General features: G+C 44.5%; 1 protein-coding gene and 1 long non-coding RNA gene across 2 annotated transcripts; both read right to left on the bottom strand.

Annotated features, from left to right (window-relative positions):
- Nucleotides 1-8,705: 8,705 nt before the first annotated feature.
- On the bottom strand, nucleotides 8,706-10,664 carry id2 (inhibitor of DNA binding 2). The gene is made up of 3 exons (XM_033021626.1): nucleotides 10,117-10,664; nucleotides 9,838-9,901; nucleotides 8,706-9,297 (listed from the first exon to the last, which is right to left on the bottom strand). Exons 1-2 carry the CDS (start codon nucleotides 10,474-10,476, stop codon nucleotides 9,845-9,847), a joined length of 417 nt encoding a protein of 138 aa, XP_032877517.1. The 5' UTR covers nucleotides 10,477-10,664; the 3' UTR covers nucleotides 8,706-9,297; nucleotides 9,838-9,844.
- Nucleotides 10,665-13,826: 3,162 nt separating this feature from the next.
- Nucleotides 13,827-15,299, bottom strand: LOC116973500. Its single transcript, XR_004412066.1, has 2 exons — nucleotides 14,482-15,299; nucleotides 13,827-14,129 (listed from the first exon to the last, which is right to left on the bottom strand). It is a non-coding gene; the product is annotated as an uncharacterized LOC116973500 (long non-coding RNA).
- Between the last annotated feature and the right edge of the window lie 5,197 nt (nucleotides 15,300-20,496).

The raw sequence follows: 20,496 nt of genomic DNA, 5'->3' as shown, positions 1-20,496 counted from the left end.
TGCTGCCTGACCTGTTGAGCTACTCCAGCAGTCTGTCTTCTTTTGTAAACCAGCAATGGCAGTTCCTTGTTTCTACTTTTAACCATTTATATGGACTCAAACCGAGTTTGCACATAGCAGAAGATGCACTCAGCAGTAAATTCATTCTGCCAGTCTCTCAAATACTCACTCGTATCTACAGATTGTATAAAACTTGGGTGCCATCGCATTCATAATCTGGGAAGAACCTGCACATTGTTTCAGGCAATTATTTAGATCCTGTTTTTTAAAGAAAAATATTGCATGGAATTTTCAACGAGACAACAAAAGTTATCTGCACTGAGTAGATTTTAGCTTTAGGCAGAGAATTTGTATCTCATGTGCTGATGTGATAAACTTAGAACATTAGAACTCCATACATACTCATGACTATGTAGCCCCACATAGTGCAAACTCCATCTTCAGGTTCGCTGACTTCACCACCGTTGTTAGATGAATTTCAGACAGTAATGAGTCAAGAGTATAGAAGTGAGATCGATCGACTGACCAAATGGTGCCAACACAACAACCTGGCTCTCAATGTCAGTAAGACCAAGGAACTAATTGTGGACTCTGTGTGCAGTCCCTTAGCATATCCCCCTCCTCCCTGATGTGGACAACAAGATGGTGGATTTACAGCTGAAACACTTCATTTCCAAGTTTTCGAATTTCAGCAGGGATATCATTGCTCCCACAGGGAATGCTTTCTTACTGTTCTTTTTGGGACAAAGCTTCAGATGATATTGATGTTTTTGGGGCAGGCAGATGGAGATAATCAAGCTGATTTGGCTGAGCTCAGTCCAACAGACATCGCTGCTTGTATAGCAGTCATTGTGATATGAACATCTTTGCAGCAATATTTGGTCAATAATTAACATATCACATTACATATTTAATTGAAATATTTCATCACCCTCAGTCAATCTTTGCTGTCTTTTCTTTCTATATCCTTCAGGTCTTCAATTTGTACTGCCTACTTTCCGCCGCATCCTCTAAAATACCTAAATTTGCTTTCCCCATTTCTCAAATGGCCAATGCAGATCCTGCAACTTTACTTTCAATCCTAAAGGGTTGCAGTTTAATATTATTGTTTTGTTTGATTCTAGAGCACGAATACATTGAAACATAAAAACACAGAAAATAGGTGCAGGAGTAAGCTATTCGGCCCTTCGAGCCTGCACCGCCATTCAATATGATCATGGTTGATCATTCAGAATCAATACCCCGTTCCTGCTTTCTCCCCATATTCTTGATTCTGTTAGCCCTAAGAGCCGCATCCAACTCTCTCTTGAATACATCCAGTGAATTGGCCTCCACTGCCTTCTGTGGCAGAGAATTCCACAGATTCACAACTCTCTGGGTGAAAAGGTTTTTCCTCATCTCAGTCCTAAATGGCCTACCCCTTATTCTTAAACTGACCCCTGGTTCTAGACTCCCCCAACATCGGGAACATTTTTCCTGCATCTAATCTGTCCAATCCCTTAATAATTTTATATGTTTCTATAAGATTCGCTCTTATCTAATTTCCAGTGAATATAAGTCCAGTCAATCCATTATTTTATCATATGACAGTCCTGCCATCCCAGGAATTAACCTGGTAAACCTACGCTGAACTCCCTCACTATCAAGAATGTCCTTCCTCAAACTAGGAGAGCAAAACTGCACACAATACTCCAGGTGTGGTATAACTGCAGTAGGACCTCCTTGCTCCGATACTCAAATGCTGTTGCTATGAAGGCCAACATGTCATTTGCTTTCTTCTCTGCCTGCTGTACCTGCATGCTTAGGTAAACTTTAGGTAAGTGCATTGTCAAGCAAAGTTTGTTTTTAAAATTCTAATTGTTGGTCTCTGGTACAGCATCTCAACACATTTTGTTAAGAAAGAACTGTTGAATATCATAGAGATACAGCAGGGACTTCAGCCCATTAAATTCACATCCATTTACACTAATGCTGCATTAATCCTACTTTTTAAAATTATCCACACATTCTCACCAACACTCCCCACAATATATTTATGGCAGAGGTGGATAAGTATTTAATAAGCGAGGGTAAAAGGTCTCCATGGGTAAGAAAGGAGTGAAGCTAAGGTTACGATCAGATCTGCCGTAATCTTATTAATTGGTAGAGCTGTCACCAAGGGCAAGTGACCTCCTCTTGCTTCTAATTTGAAAGTTCCTTTATTTGGTGTGTATTGTAAATGCAAGACCTTTTCAAATTAAATTACAATTAAAACACAAAGTACTTGTGCTATAACACCAGGATAAGCCCTCAACCTAGAAACCCAAGCCCAAAGCCAAAGTACTATCTAAACGATTGTACCAACTTATGCTAAGGACTATAGCTATATGCAATAATCAGGAAACTACATGTTAACAAGCACACAAAAATAACTGATCATGTCTATTATTGGGGTTATCAAGTGGGCACCTCCCTTCACTGGTGTTTTGTTGAGTTAGGCCCACGATACCTCGGAAAAACTCAATAGTTGGTTCTGGTGTCCCAGAGCAATCCCCCTCAATACCTGCTTTCACCGCCTATGCTACCAGTATCTACTAAATAAAGGAAACTACAAATTCACTCTAACAAATGCTAAACACCCACATCCTAACCCATCATTAAACTTGTAACGCTACAAATATCAACCTTGTATGAAACCGGGATACACTTACACAGAATACACTTACGAAGAAATACACAAAGATACAAAATACAAATAAATATGATAATCAGGCACATATGCCTGCTGGTTTAAATTGATTGCAGGAGTAATTACTCCAGGAGTGTCATGGAGCCAGTGAATGGTGTTAATGCCTACAAATGGTTATGTGAGATATGTACATAAAGCTTCCTGGGCATATTCAAATGTATAACCATTGATAAGTATTGATAGATTATTGGTAAGAGTAGATCCTGTGAAAAATAGGAATTTTCCTAGGAGTAATTAGAGTGTCATTTGAAAGAAAACATTTGGGTCTCCAAACTGGGTCTCCAGCTGGTTGGTTTGTTCACTTAGTTTTGCTTCATTTTTACTGCAAACATCCATCAGCACTATGATACTTTACAAGCAAGTCTTCTGATATCTTGTGGAATTCATGACCTCAAATGGAGTAGAAGTGGATACAAAAGTAACTTTCAAAAAGGATTTGGATAAATATCTGAAGAACAAATTCAAGCACAACAAGGAAAGAACAAGGAAATTAGGCTGAATGTATGTTAAAAAAAATAGGAGAGACATACAAGTCAAGTTCAGCTAGCAATATAAATGTATATGAATGATCTGTCTGAATGATCAAAACACTTCCAAACTGATGTGCTTGCCATTCAATCTTTGGTCAGCAGTGGGCAGCACTGCCTTGCTGTTTAATTCAACTATGGCATATCATAAAATGTTACATTACAAAGGTGGTAATTGCATAAGAACGTAATGTCATATATTGAACAAAAACAAGAATGTATTGAATCTGCAAAGGCGTTGATATTTTGAACTCCACTTCAAAATCTTCTTAAATTAACAAACTTATTGTGATAGTAATTGTATTGGAATTTCCAAAATATGTTTGCATCTCTGGGGATGAGTCAATTAACATCTGGTTTTGACAGTGACATGGTTTATGACCTATAATTATTCTTTCTTAGTGAAGCCTCCCTGACAGCCTGTAGTTTTCACAATGTATTTGATCCAAACTGCAACAGTTGTAGAATGGCTCTGGTCACCAAATCCCAGCTAGGACTCTGCCCCACTCCCTACATTGTTCCCTTGTTCAAAATCACCACCCATCTTTATGTTCCTGTGAAGTCTCTTCTAATGAAGTGCATATCATTACTCTCCTCTAAATCTCACAGCAGAGTTATTGCTAAGATCTCTCTGTACTTTATAAAGTCTGATTAGTACGGGCGGTTATGGTCAGGGGTTATGGGGAGAAGGCTAGAGAAAGGGGTTGAAAGGAAAATATAGATAGATCAGCCATGGTTGAATGGTGGAGTAGACTTGATGGGCTGAATGGCCTCATTCTGCTCCTATAACTTATGAACTTATGAAGTGACATGAGAAACAGTCGCAGGAGGGGGCCACTCAGCCCCTTGAGTATGTTCTTCCATTTCATAAGATCATGGCTGATTCAACCCTACTTTCCCACTGTCGCCCTATACCCAATGAATGTCTGAAGAAGGGTCTTGACCCAAAACCACCAATTCCTTCTCACCAGAGATGCTGCCTGTCCCGCTGAGTTACTCCATTTTTGTGTCTACCTTCAATTTAAACCAGCATCTGCAGTTCTTTCCTACCCACTGATTGTCTGTCAATGTCAACCTTCTGCACGGTGACTGAACCGGTTTTGACATGCACGTTAACCAGTTCCCACTGTCTATCTGCCCTATCATAGAAACATAGAAAATAGGTGCAGGAATAGGCCATTCGGCCCTTCGAGCCTGCACCGCCATTCAATATGATCATGGCTGATCATCCAACTCAGTATCCTGCACCTGCTTTCTCTCCATACCCCCTGATCCCTTTAGCCACAAGGGCCACATCTAACTCCCTCTTAAATATAGCCAATGAACTGGCCTCAACTACATTCTGTGGCAGAGAATTCCAGAGATTCACCACTCTCTGTGTAAAAAATTATTTTCTCATCTCAGTCCTGAAAGATTTCCCCTTTATCCTTAAACTGTGAGCCCTTGTTCTGGACTTCCGCAACATCGGGAACAATCTTCCTGCATCTAGCCTGTCCAACCCCTTAAGAAATTTGTAAGTTTCTATAAGATCCCCCCTCAATCTTCTAAATTCTAGCGAGTACAAGCCGAGTCTATCCAGTCTTTCTTCATATGAAAGTCCTGACATCCCAGGAATCAGTCTGATGAACCTTCTCTGTACTCCCTCTATGGCAAGAATGTCCTTCCTCAGGTTAGGAGACCAAAACTGTATGCAATACTCCAGGTGTGGTCTCACCAAGACCCTGTCAACCACTTTCAACTATCAACCACTTTATATTCCCAAACACTGACAGTAACGTAAAGTCCAGCGTTTCGTAGCATTAGACAACTCGTATCTATGCTCCATGTCTCATGTTCGTTAACACCCTTTTCTCTAATTCAGAATATTCTGGGTTCAAATCCAACGCCAACACTGAGGGAGTCAGAGATGAGGCCCTGCTGCTTTTCTCAATCCCATTGCAGTGTATGGAAGAGAAACCGGGGATTTTCCCTCAGTATCTGGTCAATGATTACCCTTCAATCAATCCCTGCTCCAGTTTCTCATGTTCACTTTAGAAGTAATTAACTTTATAAAAACATGGTCTTGGTCATTTTAGCGTTGTTTTCTGTGTGAGCTTGTTATATATCAGCTACCACACCTCCAATATTACAAATATTGACATGTTTCGGAGGTACTTAAAACCCCTTTGGGGACATGAGTACGAGATAGATGGTTTATAATTCCGGAAGTGGCGGCGCTGTGAAACGGCTGCGGCTCGCCTGCAGTCTGTCTGTTTTTATTTTTTTTGTGTTGTTTTTTTTGTCTAGTTCAGTTAAACTTTTGGTTATTAGGTTGTGTTATGTGTGTGGGGGGGGGGCCGAAACAGGGCTTTCTGTCTCTCCCTTCGGGGGAATGCGACTTTTTTGTCGTATCCCCCTTCTCTTCCCCCGCCTGAGCTGAGGCCTAATGGCGGAGCTGGCGGCCTCCAACCTGCGACCGACCTCGAGGCTCCGGAGGTAGAGCCAGCCAGGACTTACCAACGCGAGGCTGGCCGTCTTCGAGCTGCGGCGGCGTTCAGGCAGCGGCACGACTCGGCGCTCTGGTGAGGGCAGACGGCGCGGGGCTGAGACACTCCCGTGTGGGCGGCCCGGCTCCCGGCTGGAAGGCGCTCCCGTGTGGGCGGCCTAGGTCCCGGCTGGAAGGCGCTCCCGTGTGGGCGGCCCGGCTCTCGGCTGGAATGCGCTCCCGTGGGGGCGGCCCGGTGCGGGGCTGAGACGCTCCCGTGTGGGCGGCCCGGTGCGGGGCGGAGACGGTGCTCTGGCGGCTGGGGCGGCGTTATGGCGGCGGCGACCTGAATCCGGGGCTCGGCAGCGGGCCAGTGGACGACATCGTCGGGAGCTCGCGGGTCTCAGGCTGGTGCCTGTTTTCCGGCGCTCCCGTGGCAACAGCTGCGTCCGCTGGACTGGAGGGCGGCAGCTTCGACCACCCCCGGGCCGCGGAGCTTGAACCGCGGGACTGACTTACCATTGCCCGGTGGGGTATCGCCTCAGCGCAGAGGGAGAAGAGGAGGGAAGAGACAGTAACCCTAAGACTTTTGCCTCCATCACAGTGAGGAGGTGCTTGGTGAACTCACTGTGGTGGATGTTAATTTGTGTTTATTGTGTGTTGTTATTATTACATGTATGGCTGCAGGCAACAACATTTCGTTCAGACAAAAGGTCTGAATGACAAATAAAGGATTCAATTCAATTCAATTCAATTATAAATGCAATGTTTCACATGTCACTGACACCCAGCGCCGCAATGACTGCTCACCAGGTTAAACTGAGCTGTAAACGCCTAACAGGTCTCCGAACTCGCTGAGTTACTCCAGCACTTTGTGTCTATCTTTGGTACAAACCAGCATCTGCGGTTCTTTAGTTTCTACAAGTCCCCTAACTCGCGATCTCCTCAGTATAAACCCACCGCTCACTGATCCCATAGCTTTCTCCCCCAACCCTTCATCTCCCCAGCCCTGTCACGTCTCATTTCCACACACACCCCCAAATCAGAAAGACCCAAAATCGTCTTCATTTACTGATTCAACTCTTTGTAACTTCACTTCTGCATCCCTCCCTCTGGCAAACTGACGTATTCGGGCGAGCTTCCGATCATCTCGCCTCAAAACCCCGCTCCTTGCCGCTTGCGTTTTGCTGCTGTCTGTGGTTCCAGTGCTGGATGGTGGGGTTGGCCGCCGGCAGAGGTCGCAGCGCTCCCACTAAACAGCCGCCCGCCCGCCGGGCAGCCTCCCGCAGTCGTGCTGTATTTGCTGAACTTGGGAAGTACTTCAGAGCACGAAGACATGGATTCCTAAAGATGACAACTTATTGGAATATAAAGAAATGGTGGTGGATTTCAGCTGAAGAGTGATTTAGCTTGGGTTCCGGCGCAATGAAGGGCGGGAGATGCAGTGTCAGTATCACTTTGCACGGGTCGGTTCTGATCCCGGGAACTTTACGCTCGCCGGTCGGTTGCTCACCAACGGCACCAAAAACGGGGAAAATGCACCGAATGTACGGGGTTTTTAATTTAAAAAATGAAGGCTTATATCCTTGTCCTAAGTATGATCAGACAAGCTTTATTCGCCGCCCTTTTGAGTGTGATGAAGACAAATATGACAGAAGGTATGTAGGTGAGTCCCGTCTCCGCCCCCCTCCTCCCCGGCGTGTCAGGGTAAAGGCACAGTGCAAATGAAGAATGGGCGGTCCCCAATTACACCGTGCGGATGTTGTTTGGCTGCTGCCCAATATTGAACACAACCCATGTGGTCGCGGCTGAAGTGGCAAACCAACATATCTCGAGCTCCTCTGCCTGTCCGTGCAGGAATTCGGCGGAGAGGGTCCCTCGCCTTGTGTGCACTGGTCAGCGTCAAGACTGTGGTGTGGGCACCAAACTAGTGTGAACAGCGCGGCAATATTTTCCCAAAGCGGATGCACTAGAGGCGGCGGGGAACGGGCAGGGAACTTCCCAGTTATGCAAGATCGAGGTCTGACCTGGGGAGTTTTTCCAGTGAAAGCATCTTTAACACCGTGAGAACTACGCGGTCGTTCCCAAGCCGGTGTAGTGCATTGCAATGAGGCTGCAGACAGCCATGAGCATCTGTCTCCGTGTGTGTGTGGGCGGTGCTGTCAAGGGCAGGAAAGGGCAACAGCTCGAGACTCGCTGACGCCTCCCACACGCCCGTTTAAACTCAGGTTAATGTCTCTGCGTACAGGTGAGATTTCGCAAGTTTCTTTCAGAGTAATAGTTGCAGCAATAAGGAGCAGGGAAACTGGCTAACCCAGGTTAACTAACAGCTGCGCGACCCAATACTGCAGTTGTAAGTTCTCGAGTAGAAGCCGTGATTCCAATCAACAGAAGCGAGTTCAACGCAGGGGGCATAATTATTTTAAACACATAATTAAATTACGCATAAAGCATTACACAAGTTGATACATAAAGGTTTATTTTTCCTCTGTTAATTGTGATAATTTGTAATCGTCAACTAATGCCTTTATTTTGAAACGGCCTTGAACCCACTTTATCTAGATCTCATTTGTTATGAAGTGCAGTCTCTTGGAATCTTAATGAGTTTTCACTTGAAACTACTAGCTTGTGTAAAAAGAGGTCAGGACATCATCGTTGGGTAAGTACATAGAAAATTGCAGATATTTGTAAAACGTTTGTAATTGTAACCAGAAAGTCCATCCTAACAAAAAAAAAAAATAAGACTAAAATACGAGCATTAACCAGTAACTAATTTAAAAGCAAAGCAGCTTAGCTCATCTCACAAATGTATTGGCTTTTCCTTTAGAATCGAACCAATTGGCATGCTGGTCTGGGCTGCACATTCTTACAAGCGCAGATCCATGTTTACCCAATTTCTAGGAATAGTGTGCACACTAATGACTCAAAGAAGCGATGCTGTGGTATCCAACAGACCAGTTTCTCACATACTCCAAGCGCAATGAAGTAATTTCACATTCAGTAAGCAACGATTTATTTTGTATAAAAAGTACGATTTACAATATTAACTTTTATAAAAAGTTTCAGCATAATTAAGTACAGCATTACAACGTCGCAGAAATGCACATCTCTGCTACTATACACAATACTCTGATCAGAGTTCACAAGGTTGTATATCTTACAAACTCAGCGCCAGTTCTTTGCCAGAACAAAACCTGGCAAAATGGTTTCTTTTAAATCAACAAGTAGATAGATCTCTTTCTGGCCACGCTCCACCTTCACAAGATGAAGTCTTCTTCCATCGGCGATAGTCCTTGTGTGTGTGTGTGTGTGTGTTTGTGTGTTTGTGCGTATGTATGTGTATGTGCGCGCTTCCCTCATCTGGGATATATTAATAATGAAACTAGGAAAAAAAAACAACTGCGACCCTTCCAAATGAAGAAAGGGCATTCAGTCCGTTTATAAATAACCGATCAGACCGGGTGAAAGGGAGCTGGAGGATCACTCAGAAAGTCATTCAGTCAATGATTGTTGTTGGGTCACTTGGCTGCGATCGCTCCAGGGGCTACATCAGCTCAGGCCTCGTGATGTGCGAACACCTGCGACACATTGAATAGAAAGAGGGGCGTGTTAGTAACAAAACACACACAGCTTGGGCCTTCGGACAGACTGGCGCCACAGAGGAAGCCGCACAAACAGCACTTTGCAAGACTCCAGCCGCCCCTAAGCCGGGACTGTACAAAAGCGCCTCTTAAAACAAACTCACGTGCATCCACCCGGGGCTGCAGTTGTTTGTTGGATTGCATTTAAAGACAAATGTAACTGAGAGATTGTTGTTACGACTTTACGTATAGGGCTAATTATGACTACTAGAAGACTAGATCAAGGGAGATTTATCTAAAAAACACTGACATTTTGCAAAATGGATTAAAAAAATAAATCAGAGCTCGTTCTTATAACGTTAGCGGCAGAAATGTCTACAAGGCACCATCGCATCTACTTCATTTATGAGACTCGCCTCACGTGTTATAATTGAGCGATAGTTTCTCTAATCGTGGTTTTCTAAATCAAAACTAAACTGGTTCGAGCAGCAACATACATACACAACGCACAAGCACAGAATGGGAATTTACACTTACCAGTTGATCAACGACAAAACGTCTTACTGTCGTCCGTCAACAACTGTTTGGGGAATTCAGATGCCTAGTAAAAAGCAAAAGAAAATGTGAATCCCCACCGATTAAAACGGAGGCTGAGATGCATTAGCATATTCAAGCACGAGGATAAATGAACTAATGCAACCGAGTTATTTTTTTCTGCAAAACTTAAAATGCAGTTTCATCGCAATATTAAGAGATTTGAAGTGGCCGACCTAACATCAGCATGCGTTTAGTGGGAGACTGTACGGGAGACAATACCTGTAAAGATAGGATGGCAACGTCTGTGTTGAGTGCTGACAGGGGCGTTCTGGAGGGGGAGTTCTGGCTTTGATGGAGAACGATGGAAGAGGGGTGCGTGTCCAAAGCGATCTGCAGATCCAGAATGTAATCGATGACATGCTGGAGGATTTCCATTTTGCTGACTTTCTTGTTCTGCGGGATGCTGGGCACCAGCTCCTTCAGTTTGGAGTAACAGTCGTTCATGTTGTAGAGCAGGCCAAGCGGCTCGTCCAGCGGCGCTTTGCCTCTGGAGATTGCAAGGCTCTGCTCTGACAGGCCCCGCGCAATGTCGCCGCTGCTTTGTTTCCTGCTCGAACGGATCGGGCTGACAGCTTTCATCTCGGAACCTTTTAGATCTTGGAGACTTTTGGGGGGGGAAATGCGTTTTTTTTTCAAATACTGCACAAGAGGTATTCCTTGCTACTACACCTACTGGTGCCCGGCCGTTGTTTTCTGTGTCTATCCGTTTCCAGTTCGCTTATTTATACCAAAACTCCGGGCTTTAATGTGTTCCTTCCCTGGTCCACATCATTGGCTCTCTGTGAAATGTCAATAGCACGGATCCGCATTTGCATTGGTTTGTCTCCTCCAGTCACCCCGCCCTTTTCACGGCTCCTGTGCCAATTACATTGCAGCAAAGGCGGGCTTCATCAATGCAACAAGGAACCTGAAATATTGTTTTAATTTGACTGTGGACATTTAAAGGGACCGATCATCCACGATTTTCCGCGTATTTTAGACTTGCATAACAAAAGCCTGCATTTTAGCAAATTAATTTGTACTGTCTGCGTTCGTCACAAGATGTTAACCAAGGCATGTGATTGATCTGCGCCATGTAGCTACCATCTCGTTAAACAGGCCTTACAATAATTACTAAAAGTAAAGATACTTAATTTATATTTGGGGCAGAGTAATGGACAATATTTCCTTATTCCCGTTTTCATTGAAAAGTGTGCGCAGTATGTATTATTGGACTCATAGAGGGATACAGCGTGGAAACAGGCCCTTCGGCCCAACTTGCCCACACCGGCCAACATATCCCATCTGCACCAGTCCCACCTGCCTGCGTTTGGCCCATATTCCTCTAAACCTGTCATATCCATGTACCTGTCAAATTGTTTCTTAAACATTGCAATGGAGTGATCTTACATTCAATATTAGTTTTGTCTAAGATATTTCAATATTAAGTATGTTCATGAAAAAAGGATGGGAGTGACAAACATCAATGGGTAGTTCAGTGTGTTTGGACATTAGGAACCAGCATGAACAAGTATCCCATACAGTCCCAGCTTTTTCTCCTGCCATTGTGTGAGTTTCACAGAGGCTTCCTCCATGGTCAGCAATTTATCAAAGGATGAAAGTAACAGAAGTTCTTTGTGGCAACACTGAATATTTGAGAGTGTGTACTTTTAAGCAAGGAGCAAAAAACTGTTGAGACGTCATCAGTCTGAAATATGTACTTGGTTTATTTCTGCACACATGCTACCCGGTTTGCTGACTATTTCTAGCATTTTTCACATTTTATTTTTTTTAAAACAGCTGTTTGGTAACACACATATTCATACATCTGGTTCAAGATTTTGAATTTTTGTTTTATGTTAGTGATTAATATTTGTACTTTCCCAGGAGATGGTGTAATGAGCATAATGTACAAAAACAAAAGTATTAATGCCCAGTCATAGAAACATGACCTTTTATTATATACACTAAAAGCACAGGCGCAATGTTGTTTGCTTACATCTTATTTTGTGATGCTCTGCATTTGCTTTATTTGTTAACAGAACAAGCATGTTTTTTAAGGTACACAAAATTGCTGGGGAAACTCAGCGGGTGCAGCAGTATCTATGGAGCGAAGGAAATAGGCGACGTTTCAGGCCGAAACCCTTCTTCAGACCACAAGCATGTTTTTTAAATGTGCAGGTAATTAGCAGCAGGTATTTCGGATCTCAAGTAGAGTGTTTGGTTCTTCTGCTTAAAGAACCATTGCCTGGTCACTAGCAACGGGACATGACAATTGAAACAACAGGGTCATGCTGGGCACCAACCTTTTAGTGTTCGCTAAAATTGCAGTATTGACTTTGAAAACGTTACCAATGTATGGAATTGACTTTAGGAAACAGCTTATTGATCTTAAAGGTTACACACTTAAAATAAGATGCCATTAGGAATTATACAGTAGTACGAATACCCCAAGACATTATAGATCATGTATAGGCCGTCAGCATCCATAACGACTCCTCACACCCTTGTAATGGTCTGTTCGAACTACTTCCCTCCGGCAGACTTCCCTCCAAGGCCTTCTACGCCCGAACCTCCAGACTCAGGAACAGCTTCATTCCCAGAGCTATTGCGGCTCTGAACCAGCCCTGCTGAGTGCCCCCCATCCCCCCTGGACTGTCTCCCTCAGATGGTCACGTCACACAGACACATCTGCACTTTAGTCTGTTGAACTGTTTTGACTATTTTACTGTTCTTTTTACAATCCATGTTCTCGGGATATCTAAATCTAAATTTTATTAGTTATTTATGTTATGACATCGGATGGAAGCTGCATACCAAATCTCGTTGCGCTTATGTGCAATGACAATAAAATATATTATTATTATCATAAATAATGCCACCTATGTATGTTATATTGACCGGACGTAACATTGGATTAAGATCTTTCAGACATTATAAGTTGAAGTTTACATTTGTACACATTGCATGCAGTTATATAAATGAACCTGACACTTTTTTTGATGTGATGTAATTTTATTATTGGCTCCAGAATCATCAGGAACCACGCCTCTCTGCTGCCTTGAACTAGCTTCACAAGTCATGCAGCAGGGTAGCACCGTGCTGGACCTGGGTTTGATGGAGACCCATGGTAAGATGAAAAGAGAAAACGCTGGACTTTCTCAGCAGGCCTGCCGCATCTACACGAGGAGAAACTGAGTAGACCATTCAAATGGAAGACCTTTCAAAAGAACTGAGATCTGCTGCTCTGTCTGCGCATCCTCTGTGTGGTCTTCCAGGTTTTCAAGTCAAGTCAAGAGAGTTTATTGTCATGTCCCAGATAGGTCAATGAAATTCTTGCTTGCTGCAGCACAACAGGATATTGTAAGCATAGACCAAGACCAATCATTTGGTCTATGCTGGTTTTCAGATTAATCCCATTCCCTCATTTATTTCTCAGTAATTTATGCTCTTTCACTTTCACATGCCCATCAACTCCCCTGAGTTTTCCCCGGGTGCTCCAGTTTCTTCCCGCCCCAAGGACGTGCTGATCAGTGCATTAACTGGTTACTACGAACCTCTCCTATTGTACGTGGGTACTGGCAGATTCAGGGGAGTTGATGGGCATGTGAAAGAGCATAAATTACTGAGAAATAAATGGGGGAATGGGATTGATCTGAAAACCAGCACAGACCGAATGGTTGGCCTATTTAAATGTAAAATGAATGGTTTATATTGTTCTAAGTCAAAGCTTGCATGACATGAATATTGTGTGGAATTTGCCTTATGATGATCCCCAGTAAACTTCACAGTAATTAAATGCATTGATTCGTTTAAAAATGCTGTGTTCCTTTTTTGGTAAACTATTACTGGAATTGCCATTCAATTAAGAAATGCGGTAAACACTGCCCATGAGTTGTTGTTTTTTGAGTCACGTCTGCTTTTGATGCTTGAAGTTATCTGCAAATCCGTTTTTTTCAGTTTTACTTTTATTATGTAGGCATAAACCAGTGTGAACCACAGCGCACCTTTTCAACGGACTAAATTGTTGATGTAATGGATTTGTTTAAGCAGTTAGTGCAAAGTATCGGAAGTTCATTGTCTCCATCCCAATAGTTCGGTGCTACAATAGCATATTAAAAAAATCTAGCGATCGTTACGTTTCTCGATCTTAACAGGACTACTGCATCGTGAGGGTGTTTAGGTGCTATCTTGGTTCTTGCTATCTCACTTGCTGTATTTTGATCTGGTGAAATAAGATGAATTTCATTATCCTGTCAAAATGGTACATAAAATAATTGTATTTTAAAATCAAATAGTTATGTACCATTTTGCATGGATAATGAAAGTTTATTTAATTATATCAAAAATATAAGTGATATTTGTTTTAAAAACAATGATAGTCCATGATATTTTTCACTTTTCAATGTGGTAAAAAAAATCATAAGGTTTCAAAGCGTTTGCAACTTTTATTTGCAGAGTAACGGAATGTGATTTCCACTCCGCGTGCATTGACATTAACGCGACAGGGTAAAGAATAAAGGCAATCTTAATTATTTGGATAAAAATTGGATACAATTCATGTGGCATCGATCCAATGGTTATTGAAAAAACTAGTTGGATTACCTTTTATCTGCAACAGTATGCAATGCACAGGTATACGAGTTCCCAGATCCCGAAGAACTCGCGGGGCGAATAAAGAATAATATAAAAATAACGGCCAGGTCTATTTCATTTCTTTATTTAACATACACCACTGCAGTTTATTTTTCTTTGTGCTCCTATCGCCTGCAGTACCATTCGCTTTCTGTGCGTGTGTGTGGATATGTGTAGTAAGCAGTGATGCAAATGCAAGCAAGCTTAAAGCGTTCAAATTCCCAAGTCCACATCTGGTGCAGGCGGCTTTTCTTGCATTGTGTCCTTTTGTGTTGCCGGCCCAGCTGTGTGCATCGGCCCTGCTCCCCGCCACCGACAGCTGATGAATTGGCAAGGAGCAGCGGCCGCTAGCAGCTCCCTCCGACCCACTGCCGCCTCGCTGGCGCCAGCCCCGTGACGTCACCCATTCACAGCCGCCCTCCGGCCAGCGGAGCGCGGCGCCGCTCAGGCGGCTGCCATGGCAACGGCCGCCGGGGCGCTGCAGCGGGGAAGCGCTACCATTACTCACCGCCCATTGCCGTTGAATTCGCCACCTCGCCGCCGATTTATCCGCCTTTAGGGTCCACACACCTGGACTATTTGCATTTCTGAAGTTGCATTTTAGAGGGGGGACAAAGTTATCTCGGCCGTTCCCAATGCAAATAAAATGCATATGGATTTTAAGCTCAAAATACATACTGTGGTTGCAGATGCTTATCTAATATGTATGTATCCAAGTGCTTATGTTCAGGAAGGAACTGCAGATGCTGGCTTACACCAAAAATAAGACACAAAATACTGGCGTAACTCGGCGGCATTGGCAGCATCTCTAGAGAGAAGGAATGGGTCTTCCAGCCAGTGTATCTAAGTGCTTATGTATGTATGGTGATACTTGTACTGAACTCTATAGAAGAATGAATTTCACTGTACCTTGGTGCATGTGACAAGTGCCATATCATACAAAAGGCTAAAATGCCATCGGCTCGAACATATTAAGAAATAAAAACTTTCGCTGATTTAAGCAAAAGCATCCAATTAAAAAAATATATACTCGGGGGAAAAAAACGTAAAACTTAATAAATTAAATTGTTCCTTTAAAAAAAAGAATCGCTTCCAAAATTTAGACTTCTGATAACTATCTGCAATTAACTGTCAAAAAAAGTTAAGGCGCATCGATCCATAACGACCCTTTTAACTATTTCTCTCTCTCTCTCTCACACATACACACAAAAGCTTCCCTTGTACTTTATTCCGGTCACAAGGAGAAAATAAAGAAAATGAGCTGGCGAAGTAAAGTCCTGCGAGCAATCTTTGGCCAGCTCTAGAGCTGGTGGGAGCTCTGTGGGGCTGGCGTCAGCGAGTCTGCTCCAGCCTTTCTTTCACTTGTCCTGGCTTTGTCCAGCTGCACAGACAACCAGGCACCAAGAGCCGTGAAGAATGCTGCAGGCAACCTTCCTCAAACGTGCTTTTTTGTGTGCACATTTTCACATAAAGCGCTCTGAGATACCGGGAATCACATCACAAGCTCCCCACTATATGTCGACCATCTGCGCGAAAATCATTTCCAGTGTGACTAAAGGCAGCTGGAGCAACAAATTGTTACTCAGAAAGATGACTCAACAATTCTGGGAGGGAGGGGGAAGGACGAATAATCAGAGTAAAGAGTCGTTTGATCCTATCCAGAAGCGGTCAAGTTGGTTCACTGTTCTCCACTGTGCGACATGCTGACAAGACGCACCTCCAGAAAAACACTGGATCCAACATCCCGGCTGGCAAGCAACAGCCGTGCGTCTGTTACTGTACACGTTGCCCATCACTGGAAAGTTGGTCTTCCCGCTGCTTCCTTCACGTTGCAGATGGTGCGATGCGGGGGAGGAGTGAACCAAGAGCTGTGTTTTTGCAACCTAGGTTAGATCAAGAAGCGCGCAGATCGGCGGCGACAGCAGCACCGCCACACGCCTGTCCCGTGACCCGAACTCTGCCCGGACCGAGCCCTGTCGCCCGCCTCTTGTAGCAGCCTCGGCTCCCGGGGCGGGGCTTCGGCACACGGAGAGCCAGTGCCGTGCAACAGGCTCCCTCCTTCTCCCCCCTACAGCTGCTACTACTGCCGCCTGAGCCCACCTCAGAAGGAGAGTGGGTACCTTAAAAACCTCCTTACCCACTCACGGCACCCAAGCGCCGGGTTGGGTGTTCTGTTGCACTGCAGTTTCCTCATCAGGAGCACCTCTGGTGTAAAACTTTGTGATGTTGGAAAGCAGCGAGGGGGGCAATTTGAGGGCAGGCAACGTGCATTGAGACTGTCCAAACAGTAGGTAGTGTAATAAGCGCTGTGGTATGCGGTGTAAAAAGCGCTGTGCGAGGTTAATGGCTTGCAGCATTTTGCCAAGGTCAAGGCAGATGTGGGTTTTATGCAAGAGTGTGGGCTTCAGACTCGAACCGTAACGTCACCTATTCCTTCTCCAGAGATGCCTGTCCCGCTGAGTTACTCCAGCATTTTGTGTCTATCTTCTGCTTAAACCAGCATCTGCAGTTCCTTCCTACACACTGGCATACACCTCCGCAGCTATCAGAGGGGGTAGCAATGGTAGCCCCACAAACTCAGTAGTATGGGCGGAGATCACTGGTCAACGCAGTCTCTGCGAGTCGAGGGGCCTGTTTCTGTATCTCTAAACTAAACTAAATGATTGTTGCGTTTCCGGTCTGGGTATCCAGATGCAATGTGGCAACTTCTCAATCAGTGGAGTCATGGATGGGGTTAGGAGGTGTCTCCTCGTAATGTACCGTAAAGGGCCTGTTCCATTTGCATGGGATTGCGTGCGTTTGGCGCGACCAACCGGAAGCAGAAGTCGCGCCAAGTTCGCGCTAAGTACGCGCATGACATCATTTACATCATGCTTATCAATCAGCTGGGCAGGAGGCGGGCCGACTGAATTTAGGCATCGCACGGCGTCAGGCGGTGACATCATGCAATGCCACGCCGGGCGGTGACGACATCGCGCAACGCCACGCGCTAGGCGTACGCCGTCAAGGCGCTGCGTACACGGGCCGACAGGTCATGGCGCGCGAAGATTTCAGCCACAGCAAGAATTTCGGAACCTCGCGCGATGTCGGGACCTGCCCCGCACAACTCCGCACTTCTAAGTGGGGCCGGCTCCACGCGGCCATACAGTGCCCGTACGCCTCAAGCGACCACGAGGTCTCGTAATTTGCGAGCCAAGGTCGCGTAAGTGGGGAAGGACCTTAACTCTACACTGCAGCTGTTCGATGTGTACGCTTCGACTGACGACATCCCGGCCTGTTCTTTCAAATCCAACAATGCCACTGACCCCTGGTTCTTCTCTGACCACTGTCTCCTTCGGGCTTACGATACGATAGAACTTTATCCCAGGAGAAAAATTGATCTGCCAACAGTCATAAAACACATAATTACATGAAACAATGCAGACACGTACAGGAGAAACATAGAAAATAGGTGCAGGAGGAGGCCATTTGGCCCTTCGAGCCAGCACCACCATTCATTGTGATCATGGCTGATCGTCCCCTATCAATAACCCGTGCCTGCCTTCTCCCCATATCCCTTGACTCCACTAGCTCATAGAGCTCTATCTAACTCTCTCTTAAATCCATCCAGTGACTTGGCCTCCACTGCCCTCTGTGGCAGGGAATTCCATAAATTCACAACTCTCTGGTTGAAGAAGTTTTTTCTCACCTCAGTCTTAAATGATCTCCCCTTTATTCTAAGACTGTGGCCCCTGGTTCACAGTCTTAGACTCGCCCAACATTGGGAACATTTTTCCTGCATCTAGCCTGTCCAGTCCTTTTATAATTTTATATGTTTCTATAAGATACCCCCTCATCCTTCTAAACTCCAGTGAATACAAGCCTAGTCTTTTCAATCTTTTCTCATATGACAGTCCCGCCATCCCAGGGATCAATCTTGTGAACCTACGCTGCACAGCCTCAATCACAAGGATGACCTTCCTCAAATTAGGAGGCCAAAACTACACAATACTCCAGATGTGGTCTTACCAGAGCCCTATACAACTGCAGAAGAACCTCTTGACTCCTGTACTGAAATCCTCTTGATATGAAGGCCAACATTCCATTAGCTTTCTTCACTGCCTGCTGTACCCGTAAGCCAACTTTCAATGACCGGTGTACAAGGGCACCCAGGTCTCGCTGCACCTCCCCCTTACCTAACCTAACCCCATTGAGATAATAATCTGCCCCCTTGTTTTTGCCACCAAAGTGGATAACCTCACATTTATCTACATCATACTGCATCTGCCACGCATCTGCCCACTCACTCAACCTGTCCAGGTCACCCTGCAACCTCCTAACGTCCTCTTCACAGTTCACACTGCCACCCAGCTTTGTGTCACCTGCAAACTTGCTAGTGTTGCTCCTAATTCCCTCTTCCAAATCATTAATATATGAGAATGAGAAGGCAAGCTTGGGAATGTGAACGTTGAATACCAAGTTGGGCAGCACGGTGGCGCAGCGGTAGAGTTGCTGCCTTACAGCGCTAGAGACCCGGGTTTGATCCTGTCTATCAATGCTTGTCTGTATGGAGTTTGTACGTTCTCAATGTGACCTGCGTGAGTTTTCTCCGAGAAGTTTGGGTTCCTCTCACACTCCAAATATGTACAGTTTTGTAGATTAATTGGCTTGGTATAAGTGTAAGATTGTCCCTAGTGTGTGTAGGATTGTGTTAATATGCGGTGATTGCTGGTCGGTGTATACCCGGTGGGCCAAAGTGCCTGTTTCTGTGCTAAATCTCTAAAATAAACTAAACAAACAGCTGACCTCAGAGTACATCAAAGAACTAAAATGGGTTTACACAGGTTGGAAAACTGTGAAGCCCCTCTTTGAATTCCCGATAGATTGTTGGGAAGCTTCCACAGACAGAGAACCTGCCTTGTCTCAACGACCTTTGGTCAGAGCTGGGGAAAGTTAAAGATTATACAAGTTTGAAAGGGTAGGGTAAAGAAGGAGGGGCGGAGAGATCAAATGACAAGGTCTATGATAGGATCAAGTTGCGATGACGTTGAATGATGCGAGATGTAGTGGTGCTGACTGAAAGAGGGTGGTTAGAATATATCTGGAGGAGTTGTAAACAGGAAGACTTGATCTGAAATACCTAAAGAGAAAAATAAAGGTTGAATATGTGAAACTCAACTAAAATGCTGAATGTCTAAAATTGAATTAGGTCAAAAGGCAAAAAAAGAAATCAAATTAATAACAACAGAGAAGGCTGGTAAAAGCTGGTCTTGCATCCTTTACAGTACAATGTTGTAGGTTTATGAAATGTCCTCATTCTTTCGTTGAGCTTTGTTGTAGCAGTTACCACAGCCCTCGGGGGGAAAGCCAGAGCAGATAGGGGATAGAAACCTAAAGTGACAACCAATATGAAGCACAAGGTGAACCTTGCGGACCGAATGTAGGTGGTATGCAAAACATCACTCAATCTGCATTGGATTTGCAGCGAAAACAGCATCATGAGTAACATGTGTGGTGTCCTAAATTGGAAAAAATATCCACAAATCAGCACTTAACCAAAAAAGAGTATGTGAGTTCTTGGACAATGGGAAGGGAGGAAGTCCAAGGCATCTCCTGCAATAGCATCTTCTGCGGTTTTCCACAAAAAATACAATGAGTAGAATATTGGCGGAGGTGGAAGAGTGAACCAGAAGATACAATACGAAGGCATAGTTTCTTCAGAATGTTGAAAGGAGAGGGGAGGGAGCATGTGTCAAGTGGTGCTGTCATGGTGAAGGTGACTGAAGTTGACATAGACAGCGCTCTGATGAAAGGATTGAACCCGAGTCTCATGTGTTGTAAGACAGCAACTCCACTATTTGGCCTCTGTGCCGCCACTCATGGAAACATTGACTGAAACAGTTGTCATTGACTGGACACATTAACTTTGTTTCTCTCTCCACCGATGCTGCCTGACCTTCTGTGCTGTTTTTATTTAAAAACCTCACCCTTTGATTCTGATTTCCC

The sequence above is a fragment of the Amblyraja radiata genome, chromosome 5 (genome assembly GCF_010909765.2).
Source record: "Amblyraja radiata isolate CabotCenter1 chromosome 5, sAmbRad1.1.pri, whole genome shotgun sequence".
NCBI classification, from domain to species: Eukaryota; Metazoa; Chordata; class Chondrichthyes; order Rajiformes; family Rajidae; genus Amblyraja; species Amblyraja radiata.
This window is presented reverse-complemented; position numbering and strand designations above follow the sequence as displayed.

What these genes read in the sequence shown, in the direction of transcription:
- id2 (XM_033021626.1), bottom strand. Translation starts at nt 10,476, where the DNA reads ATGAAAGCTGTCAGCCCGATCCGTTCGAGCAGGAAACAAAGCAGCGGC. An exon ending in TTGCCATCCTATCTTTACAG is followed by an intron (nt 9,902 to 10,116) that starts GTATTGTCTCCC and finishes GCTTTTTACTAG; the next exon opens with GCATCTGAATTCCCCAAACA.